The sequence below is a fragment of the Arabidopsis lyrata genome (assembly GCF_000004255.2).
Source record: "Arabidopsis lyrata subsp. lyrata unplaced genomic scaffold ARALYscaffold_4, whole genome shotgun sequence".
Lineage (NCBI taxonomy): Eukaryota > Viridiplantae > Streptophyta > Magnoliopsida > Brassicales > Brassicaceae > Arabidopsis > Arabidopsis lyrata.
Genome location: NW_003302552.1, coordinates 3,046,231 through 3,066,090, shown reverse-complemented (window position 1 = coordinate 3,066,090; position 19,860 = coordinate 3,046,231). Strand labels below are relative to the sequence as shown.

Below are 19,860 nucleotides of genomic sequence, written 5' to 3'. Positions count from 1 at the left end.
CGTGGAGTTTGAAGAAAATAAGAAGTGGGATTGGAACAAGCAAGAGGAAGTAAAGAAGATCTTTGTTCTACCCATCAACGATCCACAAACATCACAAGTTCAAACCGGAAACACCACTGGTCCGTTTTTGGTTCAAGAAGATAATCATGATGAAGATAGAAGTGATGGAAGAGGAGAGACATCCGAAGAAGATATGGAAATGTTAACGGCCAAATTTGGATCTATGCATGTTAATGCACAAAGAGAGAGATCCGAAGCTACAAAAAAATTCAGATCTATGCAAGAGATCATGAGAGTAGCACCAAGGGTGGACATTGAGGAAGCGGCTGAAGTCATAGAAGCTTGTCTCGTTGCAAATGAAGAGCCACAAACTTACGATGAAGCTTGTGGTAATGAAGAATGGGAAAAAGCCATGAATGAGGAGATAAAGATGATCGAGAAAAACAGAACGTGGCAACTAGTAAACAAACCAGAGAAGAAGAATGTGATAAGCGTGAAGTGGATCTATAAGATCAAGACAGACGCAAGCGGAAATCACATCAAACACAAGGCAAGACTAGTTGCAAGAGGTTTTTCTCAAGAATATGGTATCAATTACCTTGAGACATTCGCCCCTGTCTCAAGATATGATACAATACGAGCCTTACTTGCGTATGCGGCTCAAATGGAGTGGAGACTGTATCAAATGGATGTGAAGTCAGCGTTTCTAAACGGAGAGCTTGAAGAAGAAGTTTATGTCACACAACCACCTGGGTTTGTGATAAAAGGCAAAGAAGAAAAGGTGTTAAGGCTTTACAAAGCTTTATATGGTCTTAAACAAGCCCCACGAGCATGGTATGGAAGAATAGATTCTTATTTCATTCAAAGTGGTTTTGAAAGAAGTATGAATGATGCGGCTTTGTACATCAAGAAGAAAGGTGTAGACGTGTTGATTGTTAGCTTATACGTCGATGATCTCATCATCACTGGAAGCAGCACTCATCTCATCAACACATTCAAGAAGAACATGAAGGACGAGTTCGAGATGACGGATCTTGGTTTGCTAAATTACTTTCTTGGAATGGAAGTAAACCAAGATGATCGTGGCATTTTTCTTTCACAAGAAAAATATGCAAACAAACTTATTGATAAGTTTGGAATGAAAGAAAGCAAGAGTGTGAACACTCCACTTATACCACAAGGAAAAAGAAAAGGAGTAGAAGGTGACGACAAAGAATTTGGTGATCCAACTAAGTACCGGAGCCTTGTTGGAGGATTGCTCTATTTGTGTGCATCAAGACCTGATGTGATGTATGCAAGCTCTTATTTATCAAGATACATGTCATCACCACGCATAAAGCATTATCAAGAAGCCAAAAGGGTGTTAAGATACGTCAAGGGAACATTAAGCTTTGGAGTATTCTTTACAAGAATAGAGACACCAACGTTAGTTGGCTACTCGGACAGCGATTGGGGTGGTTCTCCGGAAGACAAGAAAAGCACCACAGGTTATGTATTTAGTCTTGGATCGGCTATGTTTTGTTGGCAATCTTGTAAGCAGCAAACGGTGGCTCAATCAACGGCGGAGGCTGAGTACATCGCCGTATGCGCAGCGACAAACCAAGCCATATGGTTACAAAGACTCTTTGAAGACTTCGGTTTAAAGTTTGAAGAAGGTATTCCCATATTATGTGACAACAAGTCAGCAATAGCAATTGGAAGGAATCCGGTACAACATAGAAGAACGAAGCACATCGAGATCAAGTATCATTTCGTGAGAGAAGCCGAGCACAAAGGACTCATTCAACTTGAGTATTGCAAAGGAGAAGATCAACTCGCGGATATACTTACCAAGGTTTTAAGTGTTACAAGGTTTGAAGATCTTAGAAGGAAGCTTGGAGTGAAGCCGAGATATGATTAAGGGGGAGTGTTGAAGGATAATCAAATCTCGTATCATATCACATTTATAAGTTAGTTATTTGTTCAAGAGACACAAGTTGTTTTGTTTTACAGTTGTGTCTTTAGATCAAAGAGTCATGTCTTTTTATTATTACACAAACACAATGTTTCGTTTCATATAAGTATAGATCGAGTCTTTGTTTTTTACATATACAACAGAGTGTAATACAATCAAGTTTTCAGATCAATAAAGTCAATTACATTCATACTCTGTTTTTCTCTTTCACTATCGTAAACACAAAACTCAAAACATTAACACGCTTAACAGCTTTGTATTTATGAACAGATATGGAGGCACTGGAAGGAAGGAAAAGGGCTCGAGATCGTAGATCCGGTAATCGTTGATTCATCGTCAACATTTCGACCACATGAGGTTCTAAGATGCATTCAAATTGGACTCTTGTGTGTTCAAGATTCTGCAGAGGATAGACCGGCAATGTCGTCTGTGATTTTGATGCTTACAAGCGAGAAAACAGAGATGAATCAGCCTGAACGGCCTGGTTCTCTCTTCAGTAGAAGTCGTTTTGAGATTGGTTCCTCATCTTCAAAACAGCAAAACGAAGAAAATTGGACGGTGCCCGATGTAACCAACTCGACCCTTAGTGGTCGGTAATGCCGTTTTTTTTTTTTTAATAAATGATGTATTTAAATATGTTGAATTCTTAATAATGCCCAGAGTTTATGGGAAACCAGAGTTTTTTATTCTTCTTTTAAAAGGATACAACAACAAAGCCTTTAGACCATCTCCATTAGACATATTGAAGTGAGTGCCTTAACATATAATTAAAATATAAAATATTAATATTGTTAGATAATTTTTTTGGAAAATATATGAGACACCATGATTAAAGTGTCTGCGTTAAAACATTTTTATTGAGTTTTTTTTTTTTGTCGGCCAACAGTTGTATTGATAAAAGCCCAATGGGCTATACAAGTGGTGTCCAAACGAAGCCCAAACTCCAACGTTTACAACCCTAATTAGCATTAACTCTGCTTAATCAAACCTAAATTGATAAGATTAAGAAAAAAAGGTGACGCATGTACAACATGTGTTGAGACGCGAGAAGGAGAGAGATACACGAACGGTGCCGCCTGAAATCCACGATCCGGTGCAAACTCCGCCGATGGCTTCACGAATCAACCACCGAAACTCCTTCTACAAAGCTCGCCGTTGCAAATCAGATTGACTTCCACCGCTTTCGTAATTTTGAGGTAACCGCAAGAAGAATCTTTAGATCTTCATCATCTTAACCCAGAACCCTAGCAGAAGCTCCACCTATGACCTAATCAAGGTCCTCGTCAGAGAAGTCGGCGAAGATATTATTTTGGTTGGAGATTGGAATTAAGCCAACGAGGGACGGGGAGATCAAACGATGGCATGCGGGATCCGATGAGATCTTGTAGAAAGAAACAGCTCCGAAAGCTTAGTAAAAACTAAGTCGGAAATTATTATCCGGAAAGCTGGAGAAAACAAACCGACAAACGGAAAAGAGAATCCGGTTAGAATCATAAACAGTATTTATAACAAAAAACGGTATCGCCGGAATATGAATTCCGGTATACCGGAAATCGCCCTCTCTCTCTGAAAAATAGGTGTGAGAAGAAGAGAGAGGCTTATTCACATTTTTATTGAGTTTGTTGTTGTTTTTAAAAAACTTTCAATATAATATTAGTATTTTATAATTAAATTTATGTATAGATATTCTCAAAAAAAAATATCATCAGAGATGGTCTTAGACTATCCTCATTAACATTCAACTAAATTTCCTCCAAAAGTTGGGAGTGTGACTTATATAAATAAACCATGTAATGATCATTCACTCAACATATAAAAAAGATTCGGATTTCTGCATTGGAAAATTGAAGTTTACAGAGTATAAATTATCATATCTTCATAAAAGCTGAACTCTATAAGACAGTTGTTGGTCCATTTTGGTTGAACTTCACATTTATAGATGAGCACTTTTATGTTTTAACATACAAGAAACAGAGACATTTTACTTACTTTGTTTTAGGAAAGCAATCAACAAAACAGTTTTAGGAACACAAATGTAAAAAAATTACAGTAGTATCAAGTTTGGTCACTTGTAAGCTAATGAGAAATTAAACTCACTTTGAGAATACATATAATGTCCGAGCTGTAAAATTAGTTTAATTAAAATTCTTACCATACTTGTCCACAGTCTTGTCACCAAAAACCTAGAGAGTTCCATAGCATTCCCGTACATATTTGGTTAGTGATAATATCATAGAGATGAAGAATGTGCAACGTTAAGTCAAATCTAAAATAGCATATTAAGGTTCCTATTGGAGGTAATTGATTTGCCTATTTAACCACATAGAGATACAAACAGAGACACTAAAGCTTCCTTCCAACATATCTTACACTCACTGGAAAACAATAAGACCCATTCAATTACACTCCAAAAGTCTGCAAATCAGATTGAACTCGCTGCTATGGAACTGCCAAATTCTGACTCCCATTTCTCATTCTGGGAGTATCAGATTAAGGGTAATCATTCCAAGCATCAGATTAATAAGGATAATCATAAGTTCATATCAATGAGATCAATTTTGAAACATAAAACAATTTTCGAGTAGTTTCAACCGATTTTAATACAATTATTTTTATTTTAAGAAACTTTGGATAACCCCAATCCGAACCTACAATATCTGATCTGAATTCAAACAAGTACCTGAACGCCAATGGCTAAATCTATTGGATGCGAAACAGAAAAAAATATTCCCCAAATGAAGCAAAGAAAAAAAAATTAATGTGATAAACACAATATTTATTTATTTTTTGTCATCCACAATTAATTAGAACTCAAAAAAGTCATTCTTGAGGAATGTTGTTTACATAGGTGATATGAAGCGGTTCTGTACGAACTTTTCGTGCCAGATTATCCGCCTTACTATTAGCCCTACGAGAAATTAAAGATAAAGAAAAAGATGAAAACTCCTCCTTGTCGCTCTGAAATTCCTCCAAATACACTGAAAACGCCGGCCATTCGGTTGGAGAAGACATCATCTTCACCAGGTCTGAACAGTCTGTAAAGAACGCTACCTCTTGATTATCTGCACCAATCATACACTTCATCGCCCAGAGAAGGGCCTCGACATCGGCATGTAGTGGAGATAGACTTCTACGGAGGTTCGCAGTTCCCATGGTTGGCGGCTCTCCATTTGACGATGTACAGAACCAGCCTATACCGGAAAACGTATCACTTTCTTTCCATGATCTATCCACAAAACAACGGTATCCCGAATACTCCGCTTCAAGTGGAATATCCCTCACTCGATCTTGATTTACCAAGTCCACAGAACCATGATTTTCATTATGGAGCTCAATTTGAGCTGACTGCCACAATTGTGCCTCTTTTTCCGCTAATCGTAATACTTCTGCTGGGTCTGTATCTATGTTTTCAAAGATCTTTTCGTTCCTTGCTTTCCAAATATACCAAATAATCCATGTGAAGGCTGATGAATCAAATTCCGTAGGTATTCTCTAAAATAAGTGATCCAAATTCGTAAAATTAGATTCTGTGGGAAAAATCCCCATAGCAGTAGGAATCTGTGAAAGTGCTCAAATCTACCGTGTCGGGTGGCACTGAAAGAGTGTATGATTGATCATTTCCTCTGATGCGCCACATCTGGCACATCCCGTGTCACAATCAATTCCTCTTTTCCGCAAATTTTCTGTAACCGGTACACTTCCCGTTAAGATTTTCCATATGAAATGGCGTATCTTAGGTGGACACTACACTTGCCAAGAATATGCTTTTAACGGGTTGATGTTAGGGCCAAAAAAGTTTAAGTTGGTCTCCGACTTCTCCATCCGTATAGAATGATATCCCGATTTGACTGTATATTTTCCGAATTTTGTAAAATGCCAACCCAAACAATCAAAGTTTAAACACAATATTTGTTGATTACAAGGATACCCTTCGTAAATTATTAATTAAAATATCAATGGAAAACCATTACTCCAAAAGAAACAATAATTTATATAGCAAAACAAATATTGAAATAGAAATCTTAAAAAATAAATATGTATATATATTAAATAATAATAATGAAAATATCAAATATTTTTTTTGGTGCCATCCCCAGATCGAAGAACGGCTTCGCCACAGCCTCCGAGTTCAAAGATTCGGCCACGAGAGACACATGAACTGGAAACAAAACATGAAAGTCACCACCGCGAGATGAAATCGAATGTCTCCTTCACATCACCGCTGGAAAGATCGCCTAGGAAAAGTTAAAATACTTTTGAGAAGATATAGAGCGGATCCAAAGGCAAACCAGAAAACTATAGATCAGCCGCCACTGGAGTTCTCTTTTTAAGAACCACTTGCTCATGAGACTCCGGTGGTTCAAGCTCCAGAAACTCTCATCACCGCTCCTAACACCTTCTCCGCCGACAGCAACCACCGAACCACCGAGGCAAACACCAAGAAAGTAACGAGACACTATAGAGTAGAGGAGAGAACCGAGCCAGAGAGAAACCCAAAAAATGAGTTGCCCTTGTCGCCGTGGAACATCGCCTACAAGAAAAGAGCAATCCGCCATTGTCTAGCCACGGCTTTTTGGTAGCGGCTAAAAAGGTCACTGATTTGTTGCCATTTAGCCACCACTGGAGAGCTCCTTTCAAGAACTGCCTACTTCCTCAAGGCAAGCGGCCTTAGTCATGAATCTCTGGCAATTAAAACACCCACTGCCGCCGAAATCTACCGCCGCAATTGCCAAGAAACTTTGAAAATATCACCAAAAAAGAGGGCTCGGACGAGGGTCACCCGGAAGCAACTTATAAGGAAGCTTCTCCTAATCTTGTCTTCATCATCTCTATGAACCACAAGACGCCACCGTCACCAAACCGTCGCCTTGCCACCACAGCTTCACCAAGAGAGTGAAACCTTCTGGAATTTTAGCCGTCTTTGGAAAATAAATAGCCCTAAACATTCTTGTTCCCAATACAACTACATATTTATTTTATAGGCAAGGCCGCAAAGACACCACATATTGGTAAGGTCCACCTCACATTGAACAGATTTTGGTCGCCGATTTATAAATCATCAAAGTTATATATTAATTTCTCAAAAGAAAAGTTAAAAACCACAAAGCCTTTATGTCCTAATTATAAGAACGACCTATGTTTTTCGATTATTTCATCAACTATAAATTTATTACATGTATATAAGAAAACGCAATAAAAGTCAAGCAAAAAGTCTCTCATAATACGTTTTCTCTCAGACACGACTATCGAAGCATCTTCTTTAAGAAACTTTTCCGGCGCCGGCGTAGCTTTTGCTCGCCGGTGTCGGGATCCCATCTTCCTTTTCACTCGGCGTCACATTTTTTCTTTCTTAGTTTCTTTCTTTAGTTTTCCTCTTTTGAAGGTTTTCCCCACTTTTGTTCCTCTGTTTCACCCATCTCGAACACGTTTAAACGCTTTGTATCACCTCGCACTGCATTCGGGCCGCTCTTCATCATTAAGCGAAGAAGGAAAGATAAGGGAACTGACAAATCCTTTTCTCTACCTTTACCTCGCAGCCCCCTTAGCGGATCTAATTGCCCTGAAACCTCCGGTTTTAAGCGAGGATTTACCGCAAAAATCTCTCGTTATGGTCTTACTTTACTCGGATAATCGTCTCAACCTTGAAGAACCCTCACACCGGGCTTCGTTGATGACAGGAGGTCTCCCTTTTGGATCGTCAGTTGCGCCATGCCCGGTGGAGACGTCGACGGCGCACGGCGAGCAATTCTGCTGGGATCTGACTTATCATGCCGGAAAGGATATGAATCCTTGGAGCTATGCCTCATACTCGGACCACGGCCAGCGTCTGTTCCCGCCAATTCTTCACTCATCGGAGATGATCCCTGCACCGCAAATCTCTTCGCAAGTCTCGGACAGCCGCCGCATTCTTCTTCTGTCGTGGCAATCCAAAGTGAAACTAGGGTTTTCCCCAGTGGACCTATTCTCCAACTTTGGCCCAATCCCACCAAGAAGGCCCAAGCCTATTAGTTGGTTTAAAAATCTTAAGGCTAATATTCTCAGGTCCGTTTTCATTATTCTTATGTTAAGCCCAAGTCATTATTTGTGTCGATCTCCTCTACTCCATGGTCGAGGACTCTATGTGAGAGAGGTATCACCATTGTTGCCTTGGCTTTGCATATATTCTATACGAATCCTGGTATTAGTTGTTTTTAGGGACTTGTGGTATGCTTACAAAGGCTTGAAGAACTATGATTTAATTATCTCGAACCGTTTTTGCCGGAGTGTGAATTGTGGTATTGGACTAGTTTGGTTCAGTGTCCAAATTTCACCAAGCAGCTCATATGTCGTTTTCAAGCATCTTAACCTCACCACCATCTCCATCATTCAGATCCTATGCTACAAAGTTCATGTCGCGATTTATCGGAGAGATCTAAACCTGTTGCTTTGGGTTTCAAAGCTATCCTCAACCGACTATAGAACCATAGTCTCTCGAATCCTTGTTATTGCGCTACCATGGGTACTGCAGCTCACTCCGATGAGAAACGTAACATTGATTCATTCAGCAACGTCACAGCGTCTTTTGACCATGACCAATCTGTCGTCATTCGAATCCCTCGAGGATGATCACTCGATTCACCGTGATCTCACATGTCTCAATGTGCTTCCAAGCCCTTGTCTCAAAGCTTTCATGAATTTAAAATCGATGAACCTTATCTATCTTTTTATTGCATTGGGGAATGCTTTTTGTTGTAATGTTTTAAACTTTGGGTTTCTTGAAATTCTTCTCTTTGTAAATGTTTGAATGAATGAAAGCAAGTTAGTTTGTCCAAAAAAAAAAGTATATATGAAAACGCAAAAATATTTCTTAAAAAAAAAAAAGACACATAATAGTTATAAATATTAATTGATTGCATGGCTTATGGGTTTTAGACTCAGCATTTGGATCCATCGTCGAAATGGTAGCAGTAGCAATCTAATTTTGTCGTCTTTGGAAGAATTAGACATCTTCCATTCTGATAAGTTTCTCTTATCCAACACGTCTCTTTGCACAACGCATTGCCATTTTTTTTCTTACAAATGTCATGTGGTGCTGACCTGCTTCGTATTTTCTCACAATAAGTTGTAACTCTTTGAGCATATCCATTTTGTATTCCTGATAAAGTAAGAAGTATTTAAATCATTTTAATTAAAATGTATAATTTAGTTTTATTGATTAGATCTTAATCAAAACAAACTTATTTATTGTAGAAAAAATCACATGACTTGGACGGGATAGTTTAAGAAGTTAGGTTTTAGATTTGTGATGTCATGTTTAAAGGGCTTGTTTGAAAAGTTGTTTTGTTTTTAACAAAACACTTCAATGCTCTTATGATATATATTTGCAAAATGTAAATGTATATGTCAAATAAATATTTAAATTTTCAATTTTATTTATATTTATCGTTGAAAATTATATAATATTTTTAATTTAAAATGCTAAAACTTATGGAACTATTTGAACAAATCTTATTATTTAAAGTTTGATCCTTCAAAGTTGCTAAATAATATGATCGCAACACGTGATAATAAAATGATTGAAAATTTTGGCATGTACAAAAAATATAATATATAATAAAATTAATATTATAAAAAAGGAAAATTTTGTTAAAAGATACAGAAATTAAAAAAAAAAAAAAAAAAGGAAAAATCTGTGAAAACTATAAAAAGAAAATTATACAGCAAAATTATTAATCCTAAAATGAAAGAAATTGTAATTACTAATTTTTATATACTACACTTCTAAAGTATTTTGTAAATAATTATACAATAGTTGTGGCTTAGATGAAATGATTGTTTATAATAAAATTTACCTGTCGAAATTAATAAAACAATCATTAAACTGACGACAAACACGACACCATTTACACTGCTAGCCATTGTTCTTTGTTTTCTTTTTAGGTTTTTTTTTTCTGCTTATGAATTAGATGAAATGATGAATGCATTTAGTGAAACATTTAATTCTTCTATATAAAGAAATTTCGTTTCTTTTTTTAGAAGAAAATACAAGGTATTCCATAAACAGTGTTTATAAACACTAAAAATTAGGAGAAAGGAAAGGAATTTAATGACCTTGTATTTTTTTTTTTTTTGACTTGCAGGAGAGTAATTGCGTTTCTAATTCAACAAAAAGTTTTTGTTTTTGTAAGGCCATTCTAATTTTGTTCTAAACAAATTTATATACATCTTTAACATTTAAAACGAAAAACCAGAACTCAATGGTTGAAACTAGAGGTATTGAATCTGGATTTTGAGTTTTAGATTATTTTTCTGTGTATCAAATTATCAGTGTAGCCAATTTACAGATAAGAGATGTGACTGAACTTTAGCAACATCAAAGGACAAAAAGAAAATGCAAAATCTTCCATGGAACAAGTTAATTTATTTAAATTAGTTGGACTGCTTATTTGAGGGTGTATTTACTCCTTTCATCTTTATCTTCATCATCATTAGAAAGCGAAGCCAGCGCGAGTTCGGCCCATGGCAAAGAAGATGACCTAAGTTCGAACCATAATTTACTAAGATTAAAAATGAATTATTTTAATTAGTCTGAAGAAGTTAGGAGTTTTTTTTTTTTTTTGAATGAATGTAAAATTAATTCTTAAAAAACATTTTTACAATAAATGCAACTTTTATTGTTGAGTTTTCAAAAAGAGAATGGTCTAAAAACAGAGGATTACAATTATGAATGTGGTCTACTTCAAATCAAGATCACTTTATTTTGATGAAGTCGCTGAATGATTCAAGAAGTAATTCAACGATTCAACTAGAACTTGAAAGACTAAATTAAAGAACGACCTTTCTTTATTGATTTAGAAACTTCTCAAAATTAAATCTCTCTCAAGGTCTCTCTCTAGGTCTTATAGAACAACTCTCCAAAGCCTCTAAACTCTCTTAATATCTCTCCATAAGGCTCTTATTTATAATAGATCTTAGCTTCTCCTAATCCTATTATGAAAAGGAAATCTTACAAAACTTATCCTACTTGCCATTATTTGTACATTTCCTTTTTTCCTATCTCTTTTAGCATCTTCTAGAAAGAGATAATTTGCTTTTCAGGTAATGAAATTATCCAACACTAGTGGCTACGGGTACTAAACCAATAGCGAAGACCTTCTTCATAGTCTGAATTACCTAATGAACGAATGGTGCTGAAATGGTTACATATATTTTTGTTGATAAGTCGGATGAGCTTAGCACACGGAATATAGGACCTTCACCATGTCGTCTTCCATTGCGTTCTCTCCAAAGGGTATGGATCGTTAGTTGAAAAACATACCTTATAGTGAAAATTTGAAGTTTCGGTTGAGACATTATTAGAATGTCCCACATTGCTTGGGATTAAGATTTGGGTAGTATATAAAGGATGTGGCAATCCTTAACTCTTGAGCTAGCTTTTGGGTTAAGTTAGGCCACATTCCTAATATGGTATCAGAGCCCAAGGTTGGCCCAACAAGCAAATTCCCACAAAAATGGTTTTCCACCTATGTGACCCATATAAGTGGCATGTCTTGTTGTATTTCCGAGATGTTGGGCTTGGGCTGTTTTCCGTTGGACCGTTTCCCACCCACATCTCGAGGAGGCCTATTAGAATGTCCCACATTGCTTGGGATTAAGATCTTTGGGTAGTATATAAAGGATGTGGCAATCCTTTAACTCGTGAGTAAATTCCAGTTTGTAGTATATCGATTGAGAAGGATACCTCTCATGAGGGACGACCAAACTTGAGAAGAATATGGGCACGAGAAAAACAGATGACTCCTTAAAAACACAACCAACTTAAGCACCAACATTCCATGACCTGAGCTTGTCACCCGTAGCTAGACGATCATGGAACGGTGAGTTTACTTAACTCGGTGAGTTTACTTCTCCTGTTAGCCATAGTTTTTAGGCATTTTTTTATTTTAATTTTGGTTGGTTTCTTCTCTCCGTTGTGATTAATCTTTGGTAGGTTAGAGTTTAAGCCACACTTTATAACTTTACCAGTATATAGAGTATCTACAAAATTCAGGAGCTTGTTGCTTAATGTCTGATGAAACAGCTTTTTTGTCTTTAAAGCTCTTCCTCTGTGTTTTGTTTTCTGGTTTAACTTCACATTGTTACATACTCATCTATCTTCCTATTGCATTCTCTGATCTCTAAATTAATAACTAAAGAAGAAAACCAGATTCTGATCCGACAAAACTAGAACAAGAAAGAATAAAAAATATGTTTTTGTCTGGACTTGGACTCATATGGATCTGTGTCCAAACGTGGAGAGAAAGTGTCGGCAGAACTACAGAAGAAACATTAAGCATTTTTCAGAGCCAAAGATGTGTGAATCTCAATAATGATCTACTTTGATGATGATCTTGTTTGATCCAATGATCTCCGAATACAAATAGTCAGATGATTATTCTGTATATTTATACAAACTGCTGAACATTTTTGTGAATTACTTCAAGCAGCAAAGTTTTTTTTGAATTTTAACAAACTGATTTTCTAACTTAAAAAAAGATTCACATAAAGTTATATCAAAACGGTTAATCAAATCAATCAATCATCCACTGAGAAATCCGGCTCATCCGGTTTAGGCAGCATCGGTATTTCGACATCCTTGAGCTTATGAGCTGTCCTCCTTGTGTTCTTAGCAAACCTCGAAGCAAGTATTGTTGCAGCAAAATGCGGTTTCACATTAGAAGTATGATGGCGAGCTTTAGCGCCGCTTTGTGCTCCTCCTTCTTGACTCATCTCCTCAGTTGCAGCAACCGCCACAGCTTCTTCTTCATCATAAGATGAGAATGACTCAGCCAAGCTAAGACTCTTAGCCAACTTCTTTCTCTTATACCGTCTCCACGCGACTTGTACAAAACAAGCAGCCCAAGTTCTCCACTGATGAGAGTAATAACGGAATGTGTGTTGCAGCTTCTTGCTATGTAGACGCCTGAATTGGTTAGCCACAAATTTGAGATCACCTGCTTGTAAAGCAAAGGCTTCAACTTCTTCTAAGGCTCGCACCGTTCTTGTTGAGGATGGTAAGTTTACTGTTGATTTTGGAAGCAATGCCCATGCAAGAAGCTCTTCTCCACAGAAATCTCCTGGTCTGAGTGTGATTGAGTTGAAGAAACCGGTTCTGCCTCCATTAGTCGTCGAGCTTTCGAGTTTTCCACGGATAATGAAGAGCATTTCCGTCACTGGATCACCTTCACGTACAATGTAGTTCCCTTGTGTGCTTAGAGATGATGCTAACCGTTCACATATTGCATCTAGTAACTGATCATCCATTTGTGCAAATAGCGGTACCTGAAAAAATCGGTACAATAACAACGAGTCAGACCAAAGGGTGTGCATAAAAACTGAAAAACCGTTAAACCAGTTGGAATGTGTTGAGCTGAGTGGTGAATAGACTTACACGACGAACAAGATCGAGACAGAGATGGCGCTGGATGTCTCTACGGAGATCTGCGGGTAATGAATGAAGAATGGTTTCTTCGTCAACACCTCGAGTCGCCAGCCATTTATACTGCACGAAACGCCTCACTCGTTCTCTAAGATTCTGCGGCAGTAGTCGATGTCCCATCCATTCTTCTGTGTCTCTTCTCTTAAGTCTCCACTCCTCAAGCCTCACCGTGATCGATTGCAAATACGTCTATAATACATCAACCAAAACAAAATCAACAAAATAATTCTATCTTGTTACCTATAACAAGAACGGAGATTTCACGTTTTTACCTGCATGTTTCCGATTAAAAGAGCAAACAAAACTAGACCAAAGATAGCCACAAGGATAGCAAACATTGTCTCAAGAACAGAGGTACTTGTGCTCAGATTCTGTCCATAAGAACTTTGACAAGAAAGCAGTGTAAGAAAAACCCCGTAAAGCGACAAAGAACAGTAATGGCTGAATGTATATATACCTTAGATTCTGCAGTCCAAACCACAAACAATACAAGTATTTCTCCAAGAAAGGCGAGGAAACCACGTTTTTGGTGAGAGCATCCGCGAAAATCCCGAATGTGAATTGGATATTATTCGAAGGATCGCAATTGCTGAAGACAACGGTTGTATTCTGCCAGATGTTCCGATCGTCACGGTGCAATGTACCACAGTCAAAGAAGTCCGTAACACATTGTGGAGACGCTAATTCTTTATGACATTCTGCTTTCCAACACGTCGCTTGGCGTTCTATCGACAATAGATACCACGCAGAACCTAGAATCTACACAACAAAATATGAAAACATAAGAGCATAACATAATAATCAAGCCTCCGAGATATTAAGGACACAATGTATACCACAACAAACTTAGTATCTACACAACAAAAAATGCCAAAACATGATAATAACATAACATTAAACCGAGCCTCAAGCTGAATCTAGTCTCATAAACAAGCAAAGATATTGAGGACATTAATAGATACCACATCTCACCTAGAATCAACACAACAAAAATGTCAAAACATAACATATATCGAGCCTCGAGGTAATTCTAGTCTCATACATAAACAAAGATAGAAAGTATATGAACACAATGGTTCTACTTGAAAAAGCTTAACATCTACTATATCACTAGCCTATGACTTAATGTAACTCGTGAGTTGGTTAGTGAGTATCTCATTAGTCAACTCAAACTCACATGGCTAGCAAGCATATACTGGAGGAGATTGTAAGCAGCACCGGCCCAAGCGGTGGTTGTAACAACTCCGGTTGCTTTAATAATCTCAGCGCTAAGAGGGAAAATCAGATAAAGGCGAGGAATGTATTGAACAAGAACAATGAGCACAAGAGCATTTGTGGTATGATCTGAGTGAGAGCTTCTGATTGATGGCAAGATAAACCAACTAACAATCTGCAACAATAGAGACACAATCAAACTCTAATAACAATGTTAAGAAAATATGAATCACGTGGCCCCGGTGTCCAAGTCCCAGACTAATCCGTGGGTCCACCACGGATAAAGCACTGGGGCCGAAGTTCAAGAATCCAAGTGACCACACAGGTTATGAATAAATATACCTGAGGAAGAGGCAAACAAGCGATGAGATCAACGATGAAATCTGATCTTAAGTATCTTCTAGCAATCAACTTAGGATCTTTCACAAGTTCTCCACGACCAAACACTCTAGAAGTACGAGAAACATAAGCTGTTCTGAATTTGATCACAATGTGCAAAACATAGAACAAATCTGCTAATGTTCTGAAGAAAGTAATGACAATTCCAAGCTTCAAATCTGTAGTCATACAAGAAGATCGTCCAATGCGTTTGACTGAAGAAAGAAAGAAGAACAAAGGGTCGACGTAAAGTGCAACGAGACACCAGAAGAGAAAAACTCTGTTCCATTGAAGCACTGCATCACCACCAGGATCTAGAATCTTATCTCTTTCGATCTCGAAATTCTCTGGAAACACTTTGAATCTACCAAATCTTGGGATTTTCAAACGTGTTTTGCTCTTCTTTGGGACTTCTTGTTTCATAAATGGAGCCGTTGTTGATTTGAACAATGGTACACGCTTCTCTCCTACTTCTATGGTTTGTTTCTCGTCTCCATAGAATCTGTCACACCCATTAACCAAAAAAACAAAACAGAGTTTGGGTTCAAAAAATAAGATCAAGAACGAATCATTCCAAAATAATGTACCAAATGCAAAGTATAAAGATCAAAACTTTATTGGGATTGCTAACTTTTTTTGTCCATCATTGAAAGAACCCAAAAATGAATGTTCTAAAAAAGATGAAAAATCTAGAACCTGACAGTATTGTCTCTCTTGAACTCCATTGTTTGTAGCAACAAAGCTTAAAGCTAAAACTTCAAACCAGTATAGACAGATTGTTCTTCTTGTCTAGGCAATGAGAAACGAATCAGAGCATGAGAAGAAGATATTCATGTTCAGAAAATGGCAGAGAGAGAGAGATGGGTTTGACTTTACGTAAAACAACAAAAGATGAAGAGAGAGAGAAAGAGAAAATAAGTAGAAACAGCTAAGAGAGGTAAAAACGAGTGAAAGAGTAATACTATTACTACAAAACTTTGTTGTTGTTGTTGTGGTTTTTATTTTAGTGTTTTCTTGGAAATTGTAAAGAGAGAGAGACAGAGAGGAGAACGTGGGTTCCATTAAAGCCAAAATTTTTTTAAATGTTTGTTTTGAAGGAGATGAATATTGAATGATGATGACTCTTTCTCTCTCGAGTCTCATACTATCTCCCGTGTGTTGCGTACAAGATTCTGTATTTTACATTTTTTATATGACTTGTGGAAGTATATAATATGTCTACATTTAATACCATCACAATTACAAAGATTTTTTTAAAAAAATCTTATACTGTATATACATTAAACAAAATTACTAATCGAATTTAGAAAACACTAATGTTTAAAATTTTGCTAGAGGCTAATCCGACGGTTGAAAAATGTCTAATATCCAATAAATTAAGTGGAAGTAATATTATTTAGGTAATATTATTTATGGTTGTATCTTTATAGTTGATATTTTAGGATAAATTTTTTTCGTTTCAAATTAGTTGATGTTATCAATTTTTAATGCAAAATTAAGAATTTTTTTATTGTTATTTTTAACTATTTGTATAATGCAAAGTATATTATTACTGATTGAATTGTGTTTAAATAGACTATAAATGATTTTTTATTTAGAAAAATAAATTAAATAAGTTCTAAACATCAACTATGCAGCCCACCAAAAAAAAAAAACATCAACTATGCAAATACGGAGGAGGTATATTGGATGGATGGTTGCTCTTGTGTTATTAATTTCGGAGATGTTCGTGTAATCGTGTCTCTTGTGGCCTTGTGGGATCAGTTTGCGGAAAATGTGTACAATTTCACACACACACACAACAAAAAACCCAAACTGTACTCCTATAATCGAGTGTTTCATTGCCAAAATCAGCTATTTTATGGTTGAACAAATTAATTTCATCGTACTTTGTAGATTTGTGATTAAATGCTTAGACGATTTATGATGAACCCGAGTACCCCACCCATATTTTGTAAGACAAATATGCGACCATTCAATTCAACTCTTTTTTTAATTTATATTTTTGATAAATAAAAAATATTTAAAAGTATATAAAACTTATAATGTGACGCCACTCTGTTATTTCAGACTCTTTATGTGATGGTCTTAGGCTTGCTATTCTTGAGAACTATCAAATAGCAAGTCTGAATTACTTGAACAAGGACGAACACAACTATATGAAAATATCCGATCAAAGAGACTGTGGAAACTAAAATGATTCACTATCTTGAATACGATTTTTTGCTAACCATATTCGTTATCGCTAAACTTTTCTAACTTGAGTTTATAATTTTTTTTTTTTTTTTTTTTGGGTGTAAATGTTAAGATTTATACCATTTTCGATTACATACATGTTGATTGCAACTTATTACAAGAACAAAAAGAACTGGAGAAAATTTAAGAAAAAGAGCCCATACAAAGAAAGTAGAACCCGAGAAGAGAGAAAAAAGCAGAAGACGTCGCTGGGAAAGAAAGAAGACGATCTCTAACCATCCGGTCGACTGAAAGACGGAGGCTGGTGGCTGATGTGGATGTGGTGGATAAGATTCTGGCATTACGCTCCTTCCAAAGGATATAGATGATGATTTGCAGAAGAAGCTTGATGAGCATATTGAGAACTGCTTGCGGGGTAGAAGACTGAAGGTGAGGCTGAGAGATCCAAGATACCACAGCTTGAAGACTCAATGGAGGATTAGACCAAATTCTGCTCGCAAAATGGCTCCAAATATCAGATGCAAACGGACAATCAAAAAATAGGTGTTCATGTGTCTCAATGCCACTAGAGCACAAAACACATTGATCAGGAACATTAATTCCCCATCGACGAAGCCTATCTTTTGTGGGTAGTCTTGATAACATTACAAGCCATGTAATGAAAGAGCACCGAAGAATTGCTTCGTTAAACCATACCACTTTGTGCCATAGCACGGTTGGAGATTGTATTCTAAGATGCTCCCACGTAGCTTTAGAGGAGAAGGCTTTTACAAACATACCTGTCGCATTGCGCCATAGATAAGAGTCTGGTCCCATTGACACATTTGGTGGTGTTAAGGTAGTTAGATGAATTTGGAGAGATTGAGCCTCATTAGACCTAGCTGCAGGCAGTCTCCAGTCCCCATTCCTGGTCGCTTGGATAACACGGCCATCTAGAGGAATCTCAAGCTGTCTCGTACCTCTTGCCCCGAGATAAGTAATTAGCGGTCCCAATTCTGACCATGAATCATGCCAGAAAAAAGCAGTCTCTCCATCACCTATTTCACAACGCAAAAACCTCATCACCAGAACCTGCTTTAATTGAAGCATACTCCTTATTTGTCGAGAAAACCAGTTTGCGTCTTCTGTTAACCAATAACTCTTTCTCCCAAAGATATTAGTTTGCACCCATGATACCCACAATGAACCGGCATTAGCGAAAAGATTCCAAATCTGCCTCAATCTGAAGACCATTTCAATGTCAGTTAGGAGTCGAATACCAAGACCTCCTTCCGCTTTAGATTTGCACACATCAGTCCATTGCTGAAGTGGTCTTGTTCTTCCACAGGAAAGCCGCGTAAAGAGAGTCAATCTTTTCATAGAATGCTTTCGGCAGAACAAAAACCGAGCTCCAAAAGTTCACCATGCCATAAATTACTGATGATATTAGCCTTATCTTTCCTGCAAAAGATAAGAACTTTATAGTCCACGAGTGTAGCTTGCTTGTGATTCTCTCGATAAATGGTTGGAGCGTAGCAAGAGAGATTCTTTGGGGATTTAGCGGCAGCCCCAGATATCTCGTCGGAAAAGATCCTATTTTAAACCCAGAAAAACCACTCAACTCCGCAGCTTCAATATCCCCATAACCACCGAAAAATATTTTTGGTTTAGCGGCATTCATATCAAGACCACACATGCGTTTGAAGTTTGACATTACCTCTTTTATACCCGTGAGAGAGTGTCTAGATCCATCCGAGAAGATTAGGAGGTCATCGGCGAATAATAGGTGAGTGATCCTTGGGCTTGAGCATTGCGGGTGGAGACTCAAACTGCCCTGATTTGCCGCAGTCTCTAACAACTTAGACAACACTTCCATCACCATAATAAATAAATATGGTGAGATTGAATCACCCTGCCTAAGTCCTTTCTTTCCTGGAAAGAAACCAGCCAATTCTCCATTTATTGATATAGAGAACCTTGGTGATGTGATGCATTCCTTGATCCAAGCCCTCAAAAGAGGTGGAAAATCTTGCGCCTCCAATAATTTAAGGACGAAATTCCAACATACTGTGTCAAAAGCCTTTCTTATATCCACTTTGAGCATACAACTTTTAGGACAAGAGGACTTGTAGTAGTTTCTGATCAGCTCCGAAGATAGTAACACATTTTCCCCAAGACTACGTCCTTTTAGAAAAGCCGCTTGATTTGGGCTAATGCATTCTTGAAGAATTGGTTTTAGCCTGCTCGCTATGATTTTGGAGATCACTTTGTATATGATGTTACAACAGCTAATAGGACGGTAATCTCCTAACTTGCAAGCTTCTAGTTTCTTAGGTATAAGGGTGATAGCAGTGTTATTCAGGTCTTTCAGTAGCCTACCATTCCTGAAAAATCCCTTCACTGCCGCCACCACATCTCTTCCAACTGTATCCCCAAGAAGCTCTTAAAAATTCCACAGAATAACCGTCTGGACCTGGGCTTTTGTTCAATGGCATTGCAAAAACCGTATGTTCGATCTCTTCATCTAAAACCTCTTTTTGCAGATCATGTGATGTAGGAGAAATTTAGGGAATTTACCTTTTCTTTTAATATTTACTTATTTCACGTTTTCTATTTTGTTTAAGGGTTTTCTATTTTATGTTTTGGTTTTATTCTCTATATATATAGAGATCCTAGGTTA

General features: G+C 37.2%; 3 protein-coding genes across 4 annotated transcripts; all 3 read right to left on the bottom strand.

Annotated features, from left to right (window-relative positions):
- Window positions 1-7,163: 7,163 nt before the first annotated feature.
- LOC110229057 lies at window positions 7,164-8,094 on the bottom strand. Its single transcript, XM_021027857.1, has 3 exons — window positions 8,037-8,094; window positions 7,606-7,937; window positions 7,164-7,554 (listed from the first exon to the last, which is right to left on the bottom strand). Exons 1-3 carry the CDS (start codon window positions 8,092-8,094, stop codon window positions 7,318-7,320), a joined length of 627 nt encoding a protein of 208 aa, XP_020883516.1. The 3' UTR covers window positions 7,164-7,317.
- A 611-nt stretch (window positions 8,095-8,705) lies between these two features.
- Window positions 8,706-9,910, bottom strand: LOC9314839 (putative defensin-like protein 38). Its single transcript, XM_021027114.1, has 2 exons — window positions 9,787-9,910; window positions 8,706-9,089 (listed from the first exon to the last, which is right to left on the bottom strand). Exons 1-2 carry the CDS (start codon window positions 9,851-9,853, stop codon window positions 8,869-8,871), a joined length of 288 nt encoding a protein of 95 aa, XP_020882773.1. The 5' UTR covers window positions 9,854-9,910; the 3' UTR covers window positions 8,706-8,868.
- Window positions 9,911-12,292: 2,382 nt separating this feature from the next.
- Window positions 12,293-15,949, bottom strand: LOC9314838 (probable cyclic nucleotide-gated ion channel 14). 2 transcript variants are annotated; one of them, XM_021029538.1, is made up of 7 exons: window positions 15,702-15,949; window positions 14,970-15,507; window positions 14,590-14,802; window positions 13,870-14,171; window positions 13,685-13,796; window positions 13,365-13,601; window positions 12,293-13,255 (listed from the first exon to the last, which is right to left on the bottom strand). In XM_021029538.1, exons 1-7 carry the CDS (start codon window positions 15,728-15,730, stop codon window positions 12,509-12,511), a joined length of 2,178 nt encoding a protein of 725 aa, XP_020885197.1. In that variant the 5' UTR covers window positions 15,731-15,949; the 3' UTR covers window positions 12,293-12,508. The 2 variants fall into 2 exon arrangements, with proteins under 2 accessions (XP_020885197.1, XP_020885198.1); XM_021029539.1 differs by having other exon boundaries at window positions 15,707-15,948.
- Between the last annotated feature and the right edge of the window lie 3,911 nt (window positions 15,950-19,860).

Excerpts from the sequence above, each read along its gene's own strand:
- LOC110229057 (XM_021027857.1), bottom strand. The coding sequence starts at position 8,094 with ATGGTGATACCTCTCTCACATAGAGTCCTCGACCATGGAGTAGAGGAG. Across the intron at positions 7,938-8,036 it reads AGTAGAGGAGATCGACACAA|GATTGGGCCAAAGTTGGAGA; the intron begins ATAATGACTTGG and ends CCTTCTTGGTGG. Across the intron at positions 7,555-7,605 it reads CAACGAAGCCCGGTGTGAGG|ATTTTTGCGGTAAATCCTCG; the intron begins GTTCTTCAAGGT and ends CCATAACGAGAG.
- LOC9314839 (XM_021027114.1), bottom strand. The coding sequence starts at position 9,853 with ATGGCTAGCAGTGTAAATGGTGTCGTGTTTGTCGTCAGTTTAATGATT. Across the intron at positions 9,090-9,786 it reads TGTTTTATTAATTTCGACAG|GAATACAAAATGGATATGCT; the intron begins GTAAATTTTATT and ends TTACTTTATCAG.
- LOC9314838 (XM_021029538.1), bottom strand. The coding sequence starts at position 15,730 with ATGGAGTTCAAGAGAGACAATACTGTCAG. Across the intron at positions 15,508-15,701 it reads AAGAGAGACAATACTGTCAG|ATTCTATGGAGACGAGAAAC; the intron begins GTTCTAGATTTT and ends TGGGTGTGACAG. Across the intron at positions 13,797-13,869 it reads TTTGGACTGCAGAATCTAAG|TTCTTATGGACAGAATCTGA; the intron begins GTATATATACAT and ends TTCTTGTCAAAG.